The following is a 23,871-nucleotide window of genomic DNA, read 5'->3' as shown; positions in this document are numbered from 1 at the left end:
GAATCCATCAAGATCCAGACCCTTCTAGTGGTTGGTGAGAGTTTGCAGATGGTCTAGGACATTTAACTTTAAAAAATAATAAGTTACAGTGCTCTAAGAAAATGCATGTCATCTTTCTGGGACTCCTTAAATTAAAAATAATAGTCACTAAAGATTGTTATTTGTAGTACCCATTTCTGAACAGGCCAGCAGTCCTGAAAAACTGGATCCTGTCGTTCAGATGTTAGAGCTGCAGGACTGTTAACAGTTGTCAGAAAGTCCACACACTTCACATCATGAGATATACAAAATCTCTCTTAAAATTTAAAATGAACCTATATTACATTTAACTGTCCACAGTAATTTAGAAGCTGCCCATAGTAAGAAAGAAGCAGTATCGCCTCTTGGTAATTATCATCTAGAAGGGATCACTAGTGCAGGAAAAAAATAGGTTAAACTAAAAAATACAAGAAAGTAAAAAAAGTACAGCTATTCAGGTGACAACAACCTTGTATTAGAATAACTGTGAGTGTAACAACATACCTAGCACAATAAATATCTATTATAATGACTGAAATAACATGTTGAATAAGAATAATCATTAAAGGTGGTTAAAATGAAAAGTTTTAAACTTATTAAAATACTTTTGTTATTTATGTAAATAGCCCTGTTACCTTTTTATATGGAATAAATGAGATTATACTTTCTTTTTAAGTACAGTACCACTCAAAGGCACCGAAAATGGTTTAATTTTTGCTGATAAGCCCTACCTGGTATAGAAAAGGAATTAAGATTTCCTTCTTGGTCCTCACCAGTTGGCTCAGTGGGTAGAACATTGGCCTGGCGTATGGACGTCCCTGGTTTGATTCCCCGGTCAGGGCACACACAAGAAGCAACCATCTACTTCACTTCCCCTCCCTTTCCCTCTTCTCTCTCTCTCTTTTAAGTCTCACAGCCACTGGCTGGATCATTCTGAGCCTCAGCCCTGGGCTCTGAGGATAGCTCAGCTGACTCAAGCATCAACCCCAGATAGAGGTTACTGGGTGGATCCCGGGGAGTTCACACAGCAGTCTGTCTCACTATCTCCCCTCCTTTCATGTAAAAAGAAAAAAAATTATTTTTCTTCTTTTGAAATGTGTATTGAATGGAAAAAAAAAATACAATGTGTATTGAAGATTTCCATCTCCCCTTCCATATATGAACACACATTATATTGTAGTATATATAACATACATATGTGCATATATACATGTATAATATTTGTAATAAAATTCAAAGTTTGTTCTACTTAAATTTTGTTTAAAAGGTATTTTTTTAAAACTAATTTTAGAGAGAAGGGTGAGGGAAGCATAAACTTGTAGTAGTTGCTTCTTGTATTTGCCTTGACCAGGCAAGCCCAATGTTTTGAACCGATGACCTTAGCATTCCAGGCTTGACGCTTTATCCACTGCACCATCACAGGTCTAAAAGGTATTGATTTATCATAAATTAATTTAAGCTTTGACTAAGAAAGTGGAATTTGAAGTAAGAGTCTTAAGGTAAAATTAGAGTTACTAAAGCAACTTCTGGTAGCAAGTCTTTTTTGGGGATATGAGGAATGAGAAGTAAAAGGGAAAAAGTTAAATAGTATTAACTTGATCAAAGTGGATTTAAGTTTTCAGCCTTGAGCGTCTTTGAATTAGCAGACTATGATGTAACTCAGCCTCTTTACAGATGAGGAAACAAATGATGGCTCTTACACCAAGTGTCATTTATATAAAGTAAAACCTAAACTGTAACTCATCTCTCAGGTCTGGAGATTAGTTCTCATTGACATTTATTACAGAAAGGTTTCTAATATCTGGCAAAGCATGACTGAGTAAAAAATTATCAAAAAATAAAGAGATTAGTTAAGTACCGAAACCATATTATCTTAAAAATAAAAAGTAATGAGGAAAGCAAAATGAGAGAGAGGAGTCATATGGTGCATGAAATGGGTCAAGTACTAGTAACTGAATGTTTCCAAAAGATATTTCCTGTTAGAACTAAGTTAAATTAAAAAAAAGGAGGGGGAGTATTTCTATATGGCTTATTTTTCTACTTAGGTCCTAATATGAATGAATGCCTAGTGCCCATAATAAATAAAATGATATTAATAAATACTATTATTAAAAAGTATTAATACATACTATTTATTAAATGAATGAAAGGACTAAAAACTGATATTAAGAAGACCAAGTATTAATCTTTATATCACAAATATAAATGTGATTTTTTTTCAAAGGTACAGTACTGATCAGATGCAGTCTTTATATGCTGAAATAGACAGACTGCTATAGGAATTTAAAAGATTTGACACATAGCAATGTAAGGTTAAAAAGGAAATTAATGACATATCCTAAGCAGCAGAGCTTAACAAGACTATTTCATCTCACCAATGTCCTTCAAGCAACCAACAGTGACTATGGTAGCCACTCACATTTCCTTTAAAAGGATGGAACTAAAGGTGGCTCTTGACCTACACAACATCCAATAAGTTACAGCAGTAAGAAAAAGGCCAAGGTACACTTAAATATAATGGCTCTTGGTACAAATATATGATCTCTTGGTTACACAAATAGCCTCATGTTTATCATTATACTTCTAATTTTGCCACAAGAGACAGAATAATTTCCACAACAGTCTTAAGAGACAATAGTAGCCAGCAGGGGTGTGGGTGGAGGTGTTTTACATCAGATATCTAGGTACCTTACATATTCAAACACCAACAAAGATCTGTAGGAATGCAGTTTTAAATGGCTGTTTATTAATAAGAGATCACAGTATATGAAATATATACAACTGCTTCTGCATTAAGAAATACCACAAATTACTTGAAATTTGATAGCTATGACCAAAAACTTAGTGTTTAGGTCATTTCTTTCTTTCAGTTCTTCCCATTCTCTTACCTTGAGAGGTGGTACTCTCCGCACTGGGATCCTGTCCCCTCTGTTGAGAAAGGGCTGTGGAGAGACTTGAAATGGCTGCTGGTGCTGACGATTCTCAGTGAAACGCGGCCTTTTCTCCCAGCTCATCGGGTCCTCCTCTTGGGTGAGAGAAGATTTCCTCTTGAGGCTTTCTGGGCTGTGATCAACCAGAGTTGATGAAGGCTCTTTCATAGAGGTCTCCTGTGGAACAGCTTCTATTATAGGCTTCATTTCTGGTTTCTCCACTTCAGGACTTTTGGGTTTGCTTGGAGATTTAACTAAAGCTTCTTGGCTTTCATTTTTGTTATAATTAGAAGCTGCAGTGAGATAATTCTCTTTTTCAGATTCCTGTTCGGCAGAAGCAACTGGCTTCTGTTCCAAGACCTCCTCATCCTTCGGGCACTTGATGGGAAGAACGCTGATCAGCTCGTTCATGTCAGCAGCACAGGAAAGTAGCGGCTCAGTGGAGTTCGAGTTTGGCTGCACCTTATCTTGGCTTTCACGCTCTTCTTTTCCGACTGGTGATGGCATATGCACTACTTCTTTAGCTTCCTCCTCGAGAATTACGGGGACTATGCTGACAGGAGAGGCCTCTGAAGGAAGCATGGATTTTGGTTGCTCAGTTGGGGTTTCCTTTCCTTTGGGATCACTGGGTGAAGCGGTCAATTTCTTTGAATCCTCAAGGCTCAGGCCAGAACTAAAAGGTGGAAGAAAAAATATTCTAGTTGAGAAACGGTCCATGTTACTGAAAGCATTATGAAGCACTGCCTAGAAGAACCTGACACATAGAAAGTATTCTTTATATAGTATCTTCACTATTATTAGTGAAGGCTCTGGAGCCAGAGTACCTAGATTCAAATCCTGGCTGATACAGACTATCCATGTGATACTAAGTTAGCCTTCTATACCTTAGGTTCTTCAATTGTGCACTGAGCTTAATCATTTCCTAGTGTTGGTATGATGATTAAGTTAATATACGTAAAGTATTTAGAACAGTAGCTAGCCCATAATAAAAGTTCAATAATGTTAATTATTATTAGTATTTCCTGTTATAAAGGGGCCACATTGTTGGAGACATGAATCACGGGCTACCCAAAAAAGAACTAAAAGAAGGCCAAGACACACGTACCCTGAGATTGTGGGTTTCCAGGGGTCCCCAAACTTTTTACACAGGGGGCCAGTTCACTGTCCCTCAGACTGTTGGAGGGCCGCCACATACAGTGCTCCTCTCACTGACCACCAATGAAAGAGGTGCCCCTTCCGGAAGTGCCGGGGGGGGGGGATAAATGGCCTCAGGGGGCCGCATGTGGCCCGCGGCCGTAGTTTGGGGATGCCTGGTTTAGACTGTGATCAACTCTCTTCTGCAGCACCTGTAGAAAGACTAGCCAAAAAAACCAGAGACCCTGAAGAAATAGTAGGGGGGTCAGCTGTCAATGTTCTCCAGAGGTTGAGAATTATAAATGAGCGTTTGGAAAGCCTATTTAAAGTTCAGTTGGTAGAGCTCTATAATTCTGAGATCCAGTGCCTCTGAGCTATCCTTGGGGTAAAGGCCAATTGAGACTTTCATAGTGTAGCCTGGCTAAGAGCTTGGATACTCTGTAGGGGTAACTAGAGACTTCTCCTAAGGTTTTTGAATGCTGTTTAATGGGAAACACTGGTGGTTCAGTGGTAGGATTCTTGCCTCCCACTTGGGAGACCTGGGTTCCATTCCTGGCCTATGAGTTCAGTTTCTGACCTACACATTCTAGAATATTATTGAATAGGCAAAAACAGGCAGCCTTCTTCGGTGACTTCAAATAATCAGTACTGCACTGATGAGATGCAATGGCTAAGGACAAAACTGGACAGCAATCAAAAACAGTCCTTCTATAAAAGCTGGCAAAAAGTGCTAAAACTGAAGGATACAAGAACTGCTATAGGCCCTGGCTGGTTGGCTCAGCGGTAGAGCGTCGGCCTGGCGTGCGGGGGACCCGGGTTCGATTCCTGGCCAGGGCACATAGGAGAAGCGCCCATTTGCTTCTCCACCCCCTCCTTCCTCTCTGTCTCTCTCTTCCCCTCCCGCAGCCAAGGCTCCATTGGAGCAAAGATGGCCCAGGCGCTGGGGATGGCTCCTTGGCCTCTGCCCCAGGCGTTAGAGTGGCTCTGGTCACGGCAGAGCGACACCCCGGAGGGGCAGAGCATCGCCCCCTGGTGGGCAGAACGTTGCCCCTGGTGGGCGTGCCGGGTAGATCCCGGTCGGGCGCATGCGGGAGTCTGACTGTCTGTCCCCGTTTCCAGCTTCAGAAAAATACAAAAAAAAAAAAACTGCTATAATGCTCTAATTGCCTAATGAGGAGAGAATGAACAGTATTTATGGAATAGCTGATATATGTAACAATGGTCTAAATGTATATACACACACCATCATTTCTATAGAAGAACTCAAACCTCATACCAAGAATATAGAAAAATCAGTATATGAGACTCTTAATCTCAATAGGAATCATTTCCTAAATGACTATGAAGGGGGTCAATGAACACTACTTGGAGATAAGGAAGACAGCAATAGTTCTCAAGCTGTGGTTATGAGGTCTCTTTAAGGTCTGCCATTAGGTATGCAGAAGGAAGGAAGGGAGACTAACAATTAAGAGTCTGTGTGTTCAATCTTATTTCAAACAACACAGCTCCACTGTCACCTATTTAAATGTCCCATGTTAGGACTTCACTTGGATTTCTTTGTTAGAAAAAAACTGATTTAGACTACAGACCCTTGAGAATAGAATTTAAATCTAGCTTCAGCTATATAAATCTCCCAGAGTGTCCTCTATAGAGAAGAGGTTGATTAATTATACATTGGAGCCCTGGCCAGGTGTCTCAGTGGATAGAGTATCATCCCAGTGCGCCAAGGTAGTGGGCTCAATCACCAGTCAGGGCACATACAAGAAGCAACCAATGAGTGCACCACTATTTGGAACAACAAGTTGATGTTTCTCTCCCCCCCTTCCCATCTCTCACACACTCTCTCTTTCTCTCTCTCAAATCAATGGAAAAAAATTTTTTTAATTGGATATAACAGTCCTTATTACAGGATTCTTAAGGATTCCTTAGTAATTCTTGGTAAGTTCTCATACTGTGGGATTAAAATGAACTACAAGAAATATATAGAACTTCTATATTCTTATATCTTATAAAGTTATCAGAAGAAAAGCCAATCTAATTCAAGATAATTAAAAAAAATTTTTGTAAGTATGTGTGACAGAGACAGAGAGAGGGACAGATAGGAACAGATAGCAAGGGAGAGATATGAGAAGCATCAAGTGTTTGTTGCGGCACCTTAGTTGTTCATTGACTGCTTTCTCATATGTGCCTTGACCAGGGGGCTAGAGCAGAGCGAGTGATCCCTTGCTCAAGCCAGAGATGTTGGGCTCAAGCCAGCGACCTTGGGCTTCAAGCCAATGACTTTTGTGCTCAAGCCAACGACCATGGGGTCATCTATGATTCCATGCTCAAGCCAGCGACCCCGCTCAACCTGGTGAGCCCGCACTTAAGCCAGTGACCCCGGGGTTTTGAACTTAGGTCCTCTGTATCCCAGTCCAATGTTCTATCCACTGTAACACCACATGGTCAGGCAAAAAAAAAATCTTTTTTTTTAAAGTAAACCTTCCACCCACAATGGTTATGTTTTAAGAATTAAGGATTGTAAGTAATCCAACTCTGTGCATTTGGGATTCATAAAGAGAAAAAATTTTCTAGGAAAAGAAGAATTAGTGAAAAAAATCAAAGGAAATTGAGGACCTAAACTTCCAGAAAGGCAGTAGGATGAAGCACTGCATGATATGTGAGCATGAACAGAACCTGTCGTCACATTACCTCTGACCATAGTAGCTTTCAAAGAATTGTTCTTTCCATGGCTCTACTTTTTTCTCCTTCTCAATCTCCTGTCGAATTCTCACCTGCATCTCAGGTGTAAACTCACCTATAATGTACACACATACACACACACAAAAAAATCAATACAAATATGCTGTTCACAACTTTTAACTATTTATAAATCAAGAAAGACTCATGAAAGAGTCAGAATGCTATCCTGTGAAAACAATAGAAATTTGCCCAAATTCCTCACTGTACTGGAGCATCTAAGTGCCATTAGCTGAAATAAAAACACTTGTACACTAGGCCGTGTACTTTTCAGTACACAGTTGAGGCCAATTGGGCCTCTTTGAATTTTCCTTGTAGTTCCTCCTCCCTCTCCAAACATCAGAGTCCCTACAGAGTTCTTTTATCACCTTTATCACCAACCTTGAATTTGTAACAGCTTTTCATTGGAAAAATACTCATGATCTTTCAGTAAATAGTGCCACTGGACATTTTATTATTTTAAAATTATGTTTTCTCTAAAGCAACGTGTACTTTAGGACTTCATCTCAAACTGCATAATGAACAGTGCTGGCCCTGATTAAAGGCATTTGAGATTCCAGTGCAAAGGTAGGGAGTTATTTTGGAGTTGTCAGTTTTCTAATTGCACCAGTCTTTTGCTCTAATAACAAAGCAGGCAACAAGCCAAAGACCCAGCTACTTTGAATATGCCATTTATTTGCATACACTACCAACCACCTTAATCCTTCCCACTCCATCAGCAGAGAACAGTTAATGTGCTTGGCAGGCCATCTTCAAAGTTGTGGCTCAGAAAGGTTGCTCCCTTTTATACTTAAGACACTAAGAATAAGAGGTAGAAATGGCTGACTTGAAGTTTAAAACTTCCTGGGAGAGAGAAAAGGGAAAGGGAAAAGATTTAGAGAACAGCGAAAATCACAGTCCTGAGCATATGAGTACAAAAAAAGGAATTTGGCTGTCTATACTTCCCAAAGCAATGTATAGATTCAACACAATTGCTATCAAGGTATCAATGGCATACTTTACAGAAAGAGAACAAATATTCCAAAAATTTTTATGGAACCACAAAAGACCCCAAACAGCAACAGCAATCTTGAGAAAGAACAAAGTTGCAGGAATCATAATACCTAATACCAAACTATATGACAAAGCTATGGTAATGAAAATAGTCCAGTATGGACACAAAAACAGATTAGATCAACAGAAAAGAATAGAGAGCCCAGAAATAAACCCATTCCTTTATGGTCAATTAATATTTGAAAAAAGAGGCAAGAATATACAACAGGGTAAAGACAGTCTATTTAATAGATGGTGTTGGGCAAATTGGACAGATATGTGCAAAAAAAAAATAAAAAAACAACAAAAAACTAGACCACTATGTTACACCATATACAAAAATAAAATAGCCTGACCAGACGGTGGCACAGTGGATAGAGCATTGGACTGGGACACGGAGGAGGACCCAGGTTTAAAACCCCAAGGTTGCCAGCTTGAGCATGGGCTCCTCTGGTCTGAGCAAGGCTCAACAGCTTGAGCCCAACGTCATTGGCTTGAGCAAGGGGTCACTTGCTCTGCTGCAGTCCTCTGGGGTCAAGGCACATATGAGAAAGCTGCAAGAAGAATTTATGCTTCTCATCTCTCTCCCTTCCTGTATGTCTGTCCCTATCTGTCCCTCAAAAAAGAATAAACTAAAAATGAATTAAACCATAAAAATCCTATTAGAAAACATAGGCAGTAAAACTTGGACATTTCTCATAGCAATAATATTTCTGGCATACCTTCTCAGGCAAGAGAAATAAAAGAAAAACAAACGGGACTATATCAAACTAAAAAGTTTTTGCACAGCAAAGGAAACCATCAACAAAATGAAAAGACAACCCACTAAAGGGGAGAACATTATTTATAAATGACACATCTGATAACGAGTTAATATCCAAAAATCTAAAAAAACTTATACAACTCAACTCTGAAAAAACAGTGTAAAAAATGGGCAAAGGACCTGAATAGACACTTCTCCAAAGAGGACATTCCAATGGACAATAGACACCCCAATAAATTTAATAAAAATTTTAAAAAAAGAAAAAGAAAGAAAAAAAGAAAGACAGACTGAAGCTCAAGCACCATCCTAGATCAATTAGGGCCCTAGCCAAGTGACTCAGTATATAAAGTGTCATCAAGGTCACAGGTTCAATTCCCTGTCAGGGAATGTAGGAAAAGCAATCAATGAGTGCACAACTAGAACTAAGGGAAATGAGTTTATGCTTCTCTGTCTCTCAAATCAATGGAAAAATTAACAGAACAAATGGCTGGATAGCTTGGTTGGTCAGACTGTTGTCCCAAAATGCAAAGGTTGTGGGTTCAATCCCCAGTCAGGGCACAGCCACGAACAGATGGGTATTTCTCTTTATCTTGATCTCTCTCCCTCCTTTCCTTTTTCTCAAAAATAAATAAATAAAAATTAAAAAAGAACTGCTAATATGTTTTTGTATCTCTCAAATTAATAAAAATAAAACTGCTAATATGACTAATAGATAGTACATGCTGTGCAAAAGCAATCAGTCACTTTTACACTTCATAATTTATTACTGGTAACTGTTAGATCATAATCAGAAACAAGGCTTACATGACAAATCAGCAATTCTCAATCATCCTTCTAAAAATTTTTTTAAATTTATTGACTTTAGTGAGAGAGAAAGGGAGGGAGAGAGAGAGAGAAACATAGATCTGTTTCTGTGTGTGCCCCGACTGGGGATCAAATTGCAATTTCTGCGCTCTGGGATGATGCTCCAACCAACCAAACTATCTGGCCAGGAATCAGCCATAATCTTTATTTATTAAAATGCTCTGAATGCACTGAAATGTACACTTCCAACAGGTGAGTTTTATAGTACGTAAACATTTTTCAATAAAACAGTTTGTGTGTTTTTTTAAAGTTCTTAGTGATTCTTTTTACTGTTGGTTTTACTAAGGTTGGACAGTAATAAAAAGCTTGTCTCACTGCTTACCAAACCATAATTCATAGTGCCATGAAATAACTCTAATTTGACACTGTACTTTTATGGAGCTTATTAAATTTTATTCCTAGGAATTAATCTAGAATTAATTAGAATCTTTAGAAATAACGGCCTAAACAAATGTACCTTTACAGTTTCCCAGGTGACTTTAAATCCTTAAAAGAAACATATTGTTAGATTTCGTCTGGAGCCAAACCTGTTTACACAGGCTCAGGATGAAAAAAAAGTCTTGCAATGTATTTTACAAAGGCTAGGTGTCCTACCCTATGGAAACATACTGTCCTTTGCCTTACAAAACTGTTCAAACATCCATTGAGGCGCAGAGTTGCCAACACATCTCATAGTGGCTCCAAGTATGCACCCACATTAGGAAATTAAGGCTGAACACTTACCTTCTGAGAGTCTTTCCTTCCAGCCTTGGGCTGCAGAAGTGAAGAACTCATTGTTAAGGGCTGAGCCATTTAACTTCATCAGACCATCTGGACCAACCTGAGTCAAAGAATAAGCAAAAGAAAACTTACAAAGAAAGCTAAATGTAGCATGTAGAAGTTGACTTTCTTTTCTTTATAGAAAAGAATGCATGTATGTTCAATTTTACAGAAAGATGACTATCTCATACCATGCTGCTTATTATGGATATTTCTGTTATAATGTAATCTTTTTCCTAATAAATATATTTCCTCTTTACCTCTTTTCTCTTTTTCCTCTCATTTCAATTCTATGCCCCATTGATTTATACTAAAAAAAAATCATCTGCAAACAAATACGTAAGAGTTTTTCTTCTGAGAGGTTTGTTATCTGTTTTATAAAAACTGTGACTAAGTTACATACACTGCTCTGAATCTTACTTGGCTCATGTAATACACTGGGGAAGTCTCTCCAAATCAGCGGGCATAATTTTAGTACCTTTGTAATACCTGCATATTATTTCACTGTATAATGTACCTCAATTCACTTAACAATTTCCTATTAATATATTGTACTTTGTTATCCATAATCAACAAAGCTATACTAAGTACTTTGATAAAGATAAATATATGAGAGTTTTATATCTTTTTTTATTTTTTTATTTTATTTATTTATTTTTCTTTTGTATTTTTCTGAAGTTGGAAATGGGGAGGCAGTCAGACAGACTCCTGTATGCGCCTGACCGGGATCCACCCAGCACGCCCACCAGGGGGCGATGCTCTGCCCATCTTGGGGCATCACTCTGCCGCAATCAGAGCCATTCCAGTGCCTGAGGCAGAGGCCACAGAGCCATCCTCAGCGCCCGGGCAATTGCTACTCCAATGGAGCCTTGGCTGTGGGAGGGGAAGAGAGAAACAGAGAGGAAGGGGGGGGGGGGGGTGGAGAAGCAGATGGACGCTTCTCCTATGTGCCCTGGCTGGGAGTCGAACCCGGGACTACTGCACGCCAGGCCAATGCTCTACCACTGAGCCAACTGGCCAGGGCTTATTTCTAAGGGATAGGTTCTGAGAGCAAAGAAATATTTGTGTGTAACTAGATACAGAGGTACCTTGAGATACGAGTTTAATTCACTCTGTAACCGAGCTCGTAAGTCAGTCAACTTGTATATCAAACAAATTCCTCCCATTTAAAATAACTGAAATAGATTTAATCCGTTCCAGCCCTGTGAAACATCCCCAAACCATCCTAAATTATAAAAAAAGACATGTATTTAATTAAGAAACACACATGTATACTTTACCAATGCATAATAAAATATATGAAATAAAAGAAAAAAAAGTGTTATTTAGTACTGTATTCTTACCTTGGAGACAGGCGAGTGTGGCTAACGGAGGTGAATGGCGGAGGAGGAGGGAGGGATGGAGGAAGGGATGCAGGTACTGTAGACACGTAAACCTAAACTGCACTTTCTTAACACTAAATGTAAACTAAAACTGCACTTTTACTTAAAAATGAAACCAGAAAAACTTGATTGTAAAAAAAAAGCACTTTCTTAACTTTAAACTTAACCTAAGCTTAACATTACATATTTTTCATTTAATCATCACCTATTTTTGCCTTTTTGGCGGCACTTTCACTTGCAGGACTTTTGAATAAAAATCTATCCAAAGAGGTTTGCTTTTGCCTGCCTTTTAAAATGTTACGGAAATGTAACAAACAAGTGTCATTAAAAAGCACTGAAGCACAATCCGTTGAAACTTTTTCTGGGTGTTTCTTTTCAATGAAACAAGAAAGCTTCTCTCACATTGCCGGCATGTCTTTAATTTCACTTGTAGAAATCACTTCCTCCGACTCTACCTCCTCCTCACTACTAATCTCTTACAGAAACTCCGTATGTTGCATCATCTGTAGCTCCTTCAACTCCTCAGTTGAGAATTCTTCCTCATGTTCCTTGACAAGCTTGTTTACGTCACCCTCATCTACCTCCAAACCCATCGACTTTCCGAGGGACACAATTTCCTCCAACGCTTCTACCTCAGTCTCTGGTTCGAATCCTTTGAAGTCCCTGTCTGCAACAACATCAGGCCATAACCTTTACCATGCTGAGTTCAAGGTTCTTCTTGTAACCTCTTCCCATGCCAATTCAATAATGTGTAAACATATCACAATGTTGTAGTGATCTTTCCAAAATCCTTGAGGGGTTAGAATTGTATTCTCAGTCACCTCAAAGCAGCGGCGGAACAAGTGCTTTGTGTAAAGCTTTTTAAAGTTGGAAATGACCTGCTGATCCATAGGTTGCAAGATTGAAGTCGTGTTGGGAGGGAGGTAGAGGACTTTCATGAATTTGAACTCATTGAGAATGTCATCTTCAAGACCAGGTGGGTGGGCTGGAGCATTATCAAGGATTAGTAATGTTTTCATTGGGAGTTTATTTTCTTGAAGATATTTCTTCACTGCAGGATCAAAGACAAGATTTACCCATTTAATAAAAAACTGCTGTGTAATCCATGCCCTAGCATTGGCACGCCTCATAATCTGCAGTTTTTCTTTAAGAATCTTGTGAGTCTTAAAGGCTCAAGGATTTTCAAAACGATACACTATCAGTGGCTTTACTTTACAGTCACTGCTAGCATTTGCACAAAATGCAAGGGGGTCAGATGGTCCTTCATGGGTTTATGGCCTGGCAGCTTCTTCTCCTCTGAGATGATTAAAGTCCTCCGGGGCATTTTTTCCCAAAACAATCCTGTTTCGTCATAGTTGAAAACATGTTGGGGGATGTAGCCTTCCTTTGCGATAAGCGCAGCAAAACGTGCGATGTACTCCTCAGCTGCCTTAACGTCAGCACTTGCAGCTTCACCATGCCTCACCACCAAGTGGATGCCAGATCTCTTCTTGAAATTTTCAAACCAGCCGTGACTTGCCTTAAATGTATCTTCTGCTGCCTCTTTTGAGGTTGACGGTTCTTTCTTCTTCAAGTTGCTGTAAATAATACGTGCCTTTTTGCATATTACAGTATCCGTCACTGTATCTCCTGCCAGCTCTTTCTCTTTCACCCGCACCAGCAGAAGCTTCTCCATTTCTTCATGGATATTTGTCCTTAACTGGGACAGAATTGTAGTTCCTTTTGCTGGATTTGCGCTTTTGATGGCATCCTTTTGTTTAAGGATGGTACAAATTGTAGATGTATTGCGGTCATACAGCCTTGCCAGTTAATCACTCGTACACCACGCTCATATTTTTCTATTATTTCTTGCGTTACTTCTATCAGCATCATTCTCTTCTTCTTCTCACTACTGTCCTTTACACTCACATTCTTCGGCCCCATGATAGCACACAAAAAAGTTAGAAAAAATGCAAAAATGATGCAAGTATGAGTGCACGAAATTCAACTTGATTCTGTGGGTAACATGTGAGAAAGAACGAGATGCTGGTGTTGTGCTGCTGATACTGGACCCGTACGCCAACACGTCAACTAGTGGCAGCTTCCCGAATCACAACTCGTATCTCGGAATTTTGCTTTGATCTCGAACAAAAATACGGACAGAGTCGCAGCTCATATCTTAAAAAATTTGTATGTTGGTCTGCTCGTATCACAAGGTATGACTATTATTTTCTAAAAAGGCTAAAACAATTCACATTTTTACTAGAAATATTTGAGTGTACCTTTTACCCAGCAAACAGGAGATGTTAATATTCTATTTAATTTTTGCCAACCTAATGAGTTTGAAATGGTAAAAATTCCCTTTATCCTGTGTACTAGAATGTTGTGCATCTTTTTGCACGTTTATTGAATATTTATATTTGTCATCTATAAAATGCTAATTCCTGTCATTTGCTCATTTTTCTATGAGGCTGCTTATTTTATTATCATCTTGTGAAAATCCTCTACATATTATTAAAAGTAAAAATATCACAGGTCAAAATATTTCACCCAATCTGTATATTGACTTGGTTTGTGATGCTATGAGATCTTGCCAAAAGGTTTTAAGAGTCTTCTTTTTATTACAGATTTTGGATTTCCTGTCCTGGTTTTAAAAAAAAAAAAAAAATCACAGAATTTTATTTAAGGGCATAAAACACAAGACCTAAAAAAAACCTTTTTTTTTTTTTAAAAAAAAGTGTAATTTATATTGGGTTTTATAAGTTCTTTATAATGAAAGCAATAAATATTTATTTATAAAATTTAACATAGAAATAAAAATAATATTCCTTTTTTAAAAGATCTGTTGATTTTACAGAGGCAAGGGAGAGCAGTGGAACGAGAAGCATCAACTCATAGTTGCTTCATTTTAGTTGTTCATTGATTATCATTATGTGCCTTGACTGGGCAAGTCCAGGGTTTGAACTGGTGACCTCAGCATTCCAGGTTGTTACTTTATCCACTACGCCACCACAGGCCAAGCAAAATAATAAATATTCTTGATCACTTCAAAAAATCCATTCAAAACCTCTCTGCAATGCCTTAAACAAGACAACTCTTCCTCCTGAACTGTATCCTACGAATGCCTACATCCTACTATGATAGCTAGACAAATTTTATTCTATAACCCTGACGTTTTGACAAGAGAGTTTTTTTCCTTTATAAACTTTACAGGGCCAACCTATTAAGAACACTTACATAAAAAATTCTTATTTTTGTTTACTACCTTTAATATCACCTCTTAAGTACAAATACAAAGTTATTTAAAAAGCCTTAAAAAGTTCTAAACGAAACGAGTGAAGTAAGCTTCAATCATAAAACTGCTTATGATTGAAATGACGCACCTGTCGATCCACCTCTGGAAGCAGTAAAAGCAATCGCTGTTGGCAATCTCCAGGAAGGACTGAAAAAGTATGTTTGTTGATCAGTGCTCGAAGATTTGTATTAACCAGAATGGAGTCTGGTGTTTCAACATCAATTTCAGCACATTTAGTCCTTTTCATCTGCCCTACAAAAAACAGAATGAAAGAATCATTTTATTCTCTTTCACATTCCTGTTTCTATCTCAACTACAGCTTGCTCTGCAGTGAAAAAAACAACTATACTTGTAAGTACTTTAAATATCACACTGTGAAGAAGGTAACACTTAAGTTTCTTAGAAATTTCTTCTAAGACAAAGAAAGTGTTGTTTATTCATAAAGCATAAAAGAATATAATTTATCGTCTCTGCAAAAAGAGAGCAAGGTCTATAAAAGTGAACCATTTGCCATGTTAAAACTACATTTTACGTATGAGACTTGATTGTTTCCCAAGTAGAACTGTGGAAGTTTATGAAAAATAATACATATACAAAATTTTACTTAAAAAATAGAAAAACTCAAATCTATATATAAATTGTACTGAGGCCCTTGTTCTCTTCCCATGAGAAGCTTTTCAACAATCTAAATTTGCGTTACCTAAAAATGTTATGATTGAATGCTCAGCAGTTTCAGAAAATCTGTTCACAATCAGAAGGTTACAGTGTTTTCAAATAATGACGGATTTGAGTATACAAAGTTTTAAAATGTAAATAACAAAAAAATATATATATTTTTAATATATTTATTCATTTTTTTAGAAGGGAGAGAGAGAGAGAGAGAAAAGAAAGAGAGAAGGGGGGAGCAGCAGCATCAACTCCCATATGTGCCTTGACCAGGCAAGCCCAGGGTTTTGAACCGGCGACCTCAGCATTTCCAGGTCGACGCTTTATCTACTGTGCCACCACAGGTCAGGCACAAAATATATTTTTATATAAACAAATGACTAACTAGGCAAAATGTCTGAAGGCTATGACCAAAAATTCATATTAAATGTGAATTTGTAAATCAAAAGGAAAAAGACAAGTATCACCAAGAGAAACATGAGCAAAGGAAATTAATAGACCGTTTATAGCTGATTAACTATAAAAAGATGCTAAGGGAGCCCTGGCCAGTTGGCTCAGCGTGCCTGGCATGCGGGGGACCTGGGTTTGATTCCCGGCCGGGGCACATAGGACAGGCGCCCATTTGCTTCTCCACCCCCCCTCCTTCCTCTCTGTCTCTCTCTTCCCCTCCCGCAGCCAAGGCTCCATTGGAGCAAAGATGGCCCGGGCGCTGGGGATGGCTCCTTGGCGTCTGCCCCAGGCGCTGGAGTGGCTCTGGTCGCAGCAGAGCGACGCCCCGGAGGGGCAGAACATCGCCCCCTGGTGGGCAGAGCATCGCCCCTGGTGGGCGTGCCAGGTGGATCCCCGGGCGCATGCGGGAGTCTGTCTGACTGTCTCTCCCCATTTCCAGCTTCAGAAAAATACAAAAAAAAAAAAAAAAAAAAAAAAGATGCTAAGGGGCCCTGGCCGGTTGGCTCAGTGGTAGAGCGTCGGCCTGGTGTGCGGAAGTCCCAGGTTCGATTCCCGGCCAGGGCACACAGGAGAAGCGCCCATCTGCTTCTCCACTCCTCCCCCTCTCCTTCCTCTCTGTCTCTCTCTTCCCCTCCTGCAGCTGAGGCTCCATTGGAGCAAAGATGGCCTGGGTGCTGGGGATGGCTCCTTGGCCTCTGCCCCAGGCGACAGAGCAACGCCCCGGAGGGGCAGAACATCGCCCCCTGGTGGGCGTGCCGAGTGGATCCCGGTCGGGCGCATGCAGGAGTCTGTCTGACTGTCTCTCCCCATTTCCAGCTTCAGAAAAAATACAAAAAAAAAAAAAAAAAAAAAGATGCTAAGGTATCAATACCTAAGAAATACCAGTTAAACCATGAACATATTTTGCCTATCAAAACAGCGCGCGCGCACACACACTCACAGAGTTATTATTGTTGGCTATTTATATAAATAATGCTTCAAATAACACCAAACTTTAAAATTTAAAGAAAACAAACCCAGCAAATATTGCAATATAGTCATAGGACTATGCAGTGAAAAAGCAAAAACTACTTTCAAATACTGGTGAGGCTAAAATTAGAATAATCTTATTAGAAGAAAAGTTTTATAATATACAGCAAAATTTTAATATGCACAGGAATCCAAAATCCAGAAATTCTACATTTAGAAATACCTGCACAAAGTTACACAATTCTGGATGTGGTTAACCTCTGGCTCTGGCCCAACTACATGCAAAAGTACTCTCTCACTCTCTTTTTTTTTTTTGTATTTTTCTGAAGCTGGAAACGGGGAGAGACAGACAGAATCCCGCATGCGCCCAACCGGGATCCACCCGGCACACCCACCAGGGGCGACGCTCTGCCCACCAGGGGGCGATGCTCTGCCCCTCTGGGGCGTCGTTCTGCCGCGACCAGAGCCACTCTAGCGCCTGGGGCAGAGGCCAAGGAGCCATCCCCAGCACCCGGGCCATCTTTGCTCCAATGGAGCCTTGGCTGCGGGAGGGGAAGAGAGAGACAGAGAGGAAGGAGGGGGGGTGGAGAAGCAAATGGGCGCTTCTCCTATGTGCCCTGGCCGGGAATCGAACCCGGGTCACCTGCACGCCAGACCGACGCTCTACCGCTGAGCCAACCGGCCAGGGCCAAAAGTACTCTCTCTTAAGAGGAAAGGATTTCCCTTAAATTAAGCTCATAGAATTCCTACAATTTAAAATCCAGTACTACCTTACAAAGATTATCTTGACAAACCAGACAGTATGCTACTATGAGAGTCAGCAGAAACCAGAAAGAAAAGATTAAGACCTAGAACTACATGAAAACTGTCACTTACATAGAATACGGAATAGCTATGTATAAAATGATTTCAAAAATAAAAGATGTAATTGTAAGGATGGGGGTAGTTAGGAATAAACACAAAGATTTGAAAAAATAAGAGTTCTAAAAATTATAATAAAAATTGCTGAAAACAGATGCTATGACAAGATTAAACAAAAGTTTAGATAGTGTAAAAGGGAAATCATAACCTTGAATACATAGCCATTTTGCCCAGAATATGAGAAAGACATATAAGGTTAAATATTTTGAGTGCTTCAGCAGAAACATGAAGGATAGAATGAGTTCTAATGAATGCTTAATTGAAGACCCAGAAGGAGAAAATAGAATGGAAAAAAGTATTTGAAAAATTGACAGTACTATATATATGAGAATTGATGAAAACTACAAATGCCTGGCCTGGGGTGGCAGAGCAGATAAACTGTCAGCCTGGAATGCTGTGGTTGCTGGTTTGAAGCCCCAGGCTTGCCCAGTCAAGGCACATATGAGAAGCAACTACTCTGAGTTGATGCTTCCCATTCCTCCTCCACCTTTCTCTCTCTTTAAAAATCAATAAATAAAATATTAGAAAGAAAACTACAAACCAAAAGATCGAGATCTAGAGCAGTGATTTTCAACTGGTATGCCATAAGAATTTTTAAAACATGTAATCCCTATCTATTCAAGAGCACTGAACTCTTTCCCTTTAGATCGTCAAAAAAATGACAACAGTCTCAACAATAGTTGTCTGGTGTGAATGAATCAAAAATTATACTTCTTATTTGTCAGATCAGCAATAAATATATTATTTGGTGTGCTACAGAGAATTATAGTAAATACAATGTGTCTGTAAAGTCATGGTGCACTTTTGACCGGTCACAGGAAAGCAACAAAAGACAACAGGAATGTGAAATCTACACCAAATAAAAGGAAAACTCCCAGTTTCATACCTATTCAGTGCAGTTCGATGTGGGCTCAGGCACAGATTTTTTAGGACTCCTTAGGTAGCTATCCCGTATAGCCTCTACAGACTCGTCACTGACTGATGGCCTACCAGAATGGGGTTTCTCCACCAAACTGCCGGTTTCCTTCAACTGCTTATCCCACCGAGTAATGTTATTCCTATGTGGTGGCGCTTCATTATAAACGCACTAATATTCACGTTGCACTTTGGTCACGGATTCGAATTTTGCGAGTCACAGAACACACTGAACTTTCCTCTGTACCGTCACATCTCGACTGGCATGGCCGTGGGCTGCTCTGCTGTATACATGGTGTTATGTCATCATCTGCGCATGCACACATGCTGTCACATCATCCTACAGAAACTGGGAGGGTTTTCCTTTTATTTGGTGCAGATTTCACATTTCTATCGTCTTTTGTTGCTTCCCTGTGACCGGTCAAAAGTGCCCCATGACTTTACGGACACACTGTAGTTTACGTGTGCTATGAGATCAAAAAGGTTGAAAAATCACTGATCTAGAAGCATAACATAAATAATTAAAGCAGGATAAAAAGGAATCCATGCCTAGACTTATCTCAGTAAAACTGCTCATGAAAGACCAAGAGAATAGCTTGATAGTATGCTTAAGTAAGGGAAAGATTTCTTTCTTTTTTTTTTGTATTTTTCTGAAGCTGGAAACGGGGAGAGACAGTCAGACAGACTCCCGCATGCGCCAGACCGGGATCCACCCGGCACGCCCACCAGGGGCAACGCTCTGCCCACTAGGGGGTGATGCTCTGCCCCTCCAGGGCGTCGCTCTGCTGCGACCAGAGCCACTCTAGTGCCTGGGGCAGAGGCCAAGGAGCCATCCCCAGCGCCCGGGCCATCTTTGCTCCAATGGAGCCTTGGCTGCGGGAGGGGAAGAGAGAGACAGAGAGGAAGGAGGGGGGGGTGGAGAAGCAAATGGGCGCTTCTCCTTGTGTGCCCTGGCCGGGAATCGAACCCGGGTCCCCCGCACGCCAGGCCAATGCTCTACCGCTGAGCCAACCGGCCAGGGCCAGGGAAAGATTTCATAAGAAGGAAAACAAAACAAATAACGGCAAGCTTCTTAACAACCAAGTAATCCAGAATAAAGTGTTTAATAGCTATAAAAGGTTGAGAGAAAATAACCATCAACCTCTAATGGTATATATACCAAAATCTCCATCAGGAATGAACATGATAACAAAGATATTTAGAGATAAAAATTGATACCATTTACTATCAAGAGACCTGTTCTGAATAAAATTCTTAAAAATGTATACTATAGGAAAGAAAATCATTATAGAAAGATGGGTTAAATTACAATGAAGAACAGTAAACATTTAGATCAATTTACATCAACATTGTTGTACAAAACAACAGTCTAGTGTCTGATTTGTGAGATTAAAAAAGAACAGAAATGTCAGACAATATTATTTAACTGCAGATATAAAATATCAGGGCTAAATTTTTATAAAGCACTTCTGTTCTGGAGAAAAATCAAAATGATTACTTTTTTGCTAAGATAGTTGTCAATAACAGTAGCGGTAAACACTTACATAGGCCTCCTAAGCACCAGACACGATTTTAAACTTTGGCAAGTATTAACATTTATTTTTCATATAATCCGATGAAGTAGGAATCCATTTCAAAGTTGAAGAAATTGATGCCCAGATATGGTAAGCAACTTGCCCAACAGTATGCTATTAAATTACATGCAGGAATTAGAACCCAGACATGTGGCTTCAGTCTTATTTATCACTGTATTTCAGAGGCACAGGCATTATACAGTGCGTGATTTCTGATCACAAGGAACTTAAGCTAAAAGTTTATAACAAAGACATAAAAATCCCTATATATTTGGAAATTGTTTTTTTAAAACTTCAAAATAACTTATGGAACAAAGGGGAAATAATTAAAAAATTAAAAACTTTTCAAACTAAATGATAATAAAAATAGTATTTGAAAGATAAAGGTAAATGTTCCAATTGGAATAGTACCAAAATATATAAAATGTAAAGTTTTCTACATTCAAATCCAGTGTACCTAACAAAAATGGAATTTTTATTTGAAGAAACGAAATCAGTATACACACTAATATTTTTTCTTTCACTGAATCCTTTGAACATCTTTCCAAACTATTACCTACAAATTCACCTTTTTCTTGTAAAAAAGCTGCACCATATTCCAAGGTATGTATGATTCATTAACTGGACACTCATTGATGATGACACTGCCTTGGCTCTACAGACCCAAAAGAAACATTGTAGCTTCCTTTTTTTTTTTTTTTTTTAAACAGAGACACAGAGAGAGAGTCAGAGAGAGGGATAGTCAGGAACGGGAGATGAGAAGCATCATTTTTCGTTGTGCGTTATGACACCTTAGTTGTTCATTGATTGCCTTCTCACATGTGCCTTGACCACGGGCCTTCAGCAGACTGAGCAACCCCTTGCTCGAGCCAGCAACCTTGGGCTCAAGCTGGTGAGCCTTGCTCAAACCAGATGAGCCCGCGCTTAAGCTGGCAACCTCGGGGTCTCGAACCTGGGTCCTTCCGCATCCCGTCCGATGCTCTATCCACTGCGCCACCACCTGGTCAGGCGCTTCCCTTTTTAATATATATAGATAGCATAGGAGTGTCAGCATTCCTTGAATAGTTTTTACTATTTTGCATTCACGGTGTACCTTTTCATGAGAATCAAGCTTTAGTTAAATTTTAACAAGTGAAACTGAGAAGTAGTTGTAAATTATTCTGATCAAATAGTGCCTTGAGGATACTTTTACATACCTTAAAGGTGGCTTATTTTTAAATTTAAAGTTTAAGTCCTCTAATTTTGGTAAAGTTGACCTTAGTTTTTTTCAGTTTATGTTGCCTTATTCTATTATTTTGTACTTGCAATCTGATCTATTTATTCTTCTTATTGAATCTGGGAAGTAAAAAATATATGATATACTATTAATTTTACTGAAGCTAAAACAAATACCAACATTAACTAAAATAATTTCATGTATATTACCTAATTGTTTTATCATTTATGTTTTACACAAAATGAATAGCTTCTTTCATGTTTTGAAAATACTGTGGCAAAATGTATAAATTTCCATTATTTCATTTAATATTTATTTGCATGAAAGAAGACAAACTTTCACCTACTTTTTGACCATTAGGTCAAACTTAAATAATATCATGCTGTTGGTCAAATAAGTTTGCAAATATGATACATACATTTGCTAGCTTATAGTTTGCATTGTGTGGGGGGGACAGGCTGTAAGCAGGCAGGGTCGTTATAGCCTAAGGCTTAGTTTTCCCACCCTAAGTGACTTTGTATCAGAGACTTCCTTGTTTGTATATTGGATTAAAGGTTTTGATTTCTACACTATAAAATGGGGGCAGACCGGGAGTTTGCTCTCTTGGTTTCTGAGATTAGCATTAGAGAGGAGAGCAGAGAAAGGCCACGTGGAGGAGAGGAGAAGCAGCCAAGATGGCTGAGTGCTGAAGGAGAAGCCAGTTTGTACAGAGAGAAAGGGATGGGGAACAGAGGTGAGTAAGGCTGGTTAGGTAGAAACCTTTGATTCTAGGAAACTCGGATAAGTCAGTGGATTTAGGAGCCCTGAATGGAAAGGGAAGTGTTTTCCCACTGTGTGTATTTCTTGCCCGCCCGGTGCAAGCTAGGATTAAAGCTAATGGCCCACCAGTTCTTGGCTCCATTGTTTTATTACCATCTGTTCAAATCAAATGCGAACCTGCATTGGCCAGGCGGCTGTGATGGTGGCCGTGGCTACTGGCTTTACACATGCCCTTTTTTTTTTTTTTTTTTTAAGAGACAGACAGAAGAGCCAAAGAGGAAGGGAGACAGATGAGAAGCATCAACTCATAGTTGCGGCCCTTTTGTTGTTCACTGACTGCTTTCTCATACATGCCTTGACTGGGGGTTGGGTGGGGCTGCTCCACTTGTGCCAGTGACCTTGGAGTCATGTTTATGTTCCTACGCCCAAGCGAGTGACCCTGGGCTCAAGAAGGATGAGCCTGCATTCTACCCACTGTGCCACCACTTGGTCAGGCTCCCACCATGCCTTCTTTCTTTTTTTTTTTTTCTGAATTTGGAAACGGGGAGGCAGTTAGACAGACTCCCGCATGCGCCCAACCGGGATCCACCCGGCATGCCCACCAAGGGGCGATGCTCTGCCCATCTGGGATGTTGCTCTATTGCAACCAGGACCATTCTAGCGCCTGAGGCAGAGGCCATGGAGCCATCCTCAGCGCCCGGCCAACTTTGCTCCAATGGAGCCTTGGCTGCGGGAGGGGAAGAGAGAGACAGAGAGGAAGGAGAGGGGGAGGGGTGGAGAAGCAGATGGGCGCTTCTCCTGTGTGCCCTGGCCGGGAATCGAACCCGGGACTCCCGCACGCCAGGCTGATGCTCTACCACTGAGCCAACCGGCCAGGGTCACCTTCTTTTCAAAATGGTTACTATTTCCTAAATTTGGAAATTTTCAGTACATAATTTCTCTATTTTGTACATCCATATTTCTACTTCTATTTAATATAGATACTAAAATTGTGACTTTAAATGAACTGAAGTTAAATATAGGCCCAAGAAGAAACTTTGTTCCGTTCACTGACATGTCTCCAGAGCCCTGAACCAGTGCCTAGCATGTTAGTGTATCTTCTGTAAGAATTTGTTTAATAAATAAATATTTTAAACCTTTAGCAGTAGAATTAATAACCAAAGGGCATATTCAGTTCATGGCAGATACTATCTCTAGGAAGAATACACCAATTTATAATCACACCTAGAATCAAACCATATTTTTATAAAGAGGTTGTCCAAAGTTCTATTCTCCAACTTCATAATTTGGAAGGGGTCTAGAATATATAAAAGAGAGTAGAACTTTCCCTTGGAATTATGTCTGCATTGCTGCACGACCTTTTAGTTCCTATGCTGCTTCTGAGATGTCTGTGATTCTAATTTTTGAATCTTTATATATAAGAATTTTTTATCTTTCTGGGGGCTTTTTTACAAATCATCTCATTATCCCAGATGTTTTGAAAATTTTTAAAATGTGCCTTGGAAT

At 39.6% G+C, this 23,871-nt stretch overlaps 1 protein-coding gene across 2 annotated transcripts in view; it reads right to left on the bottom strand.

Annotated features, from left to right (window-relative positions):
• ASXL2 (ASXL transcriptional regulator 2) overlaps positions 1 to 23,871 on the bottom strand; it is a 115,982-nt gene that overhangs the window by 6,198 nt on the left and 85,913 nt on the right. For both annotated transcript variants that reach the window (XM_066378710.1, XM_066378711.1), the window contains 4 exons: positions 14,984 to 15,147; positions 10,204 to 10,300; positions 6,774 to 6,879; positions 2,907 to 3,621 (listed from right to left, as the gene is read on the bottom strand). In XM_066378710.1, coding sequence (XP_066234807.1) covers positions 2,907 to 3,621; positions 6,774 to 6,879; positions 10,204 to 10,300; positions 14,984 to 15,147 — 1,082 coding nt within the window. The remainder of the gene's footprint in view (positions 1 to 2,906; positions 3,622 to 6,773; positions 6,880 to 10,203; positions 10,301 to 14,983; positions 15,148 to 23,871) is intronic.

This window comes from Saccopteryx leptura, chromosome 3, assembly GCF_036850995.1.
Source record: "Saccopteryx leptura isolate mSacLep1 chromosome 3, mSacLep1_pri_phased_curated, whole genome shotgun sequence".
Classification (NCBI taxonomy): Eukaryota; Metazoa; Chordata; class Mammalia; order Chiroptera; family Emballonuridae; genus Saccopteryx; species Saccopteryx leptura.
The sequence above is the reverse complement of the archived record's forward strand: the minus strand, read 5'-3'. Positions and strand labels throughout refer to the sequence as shown.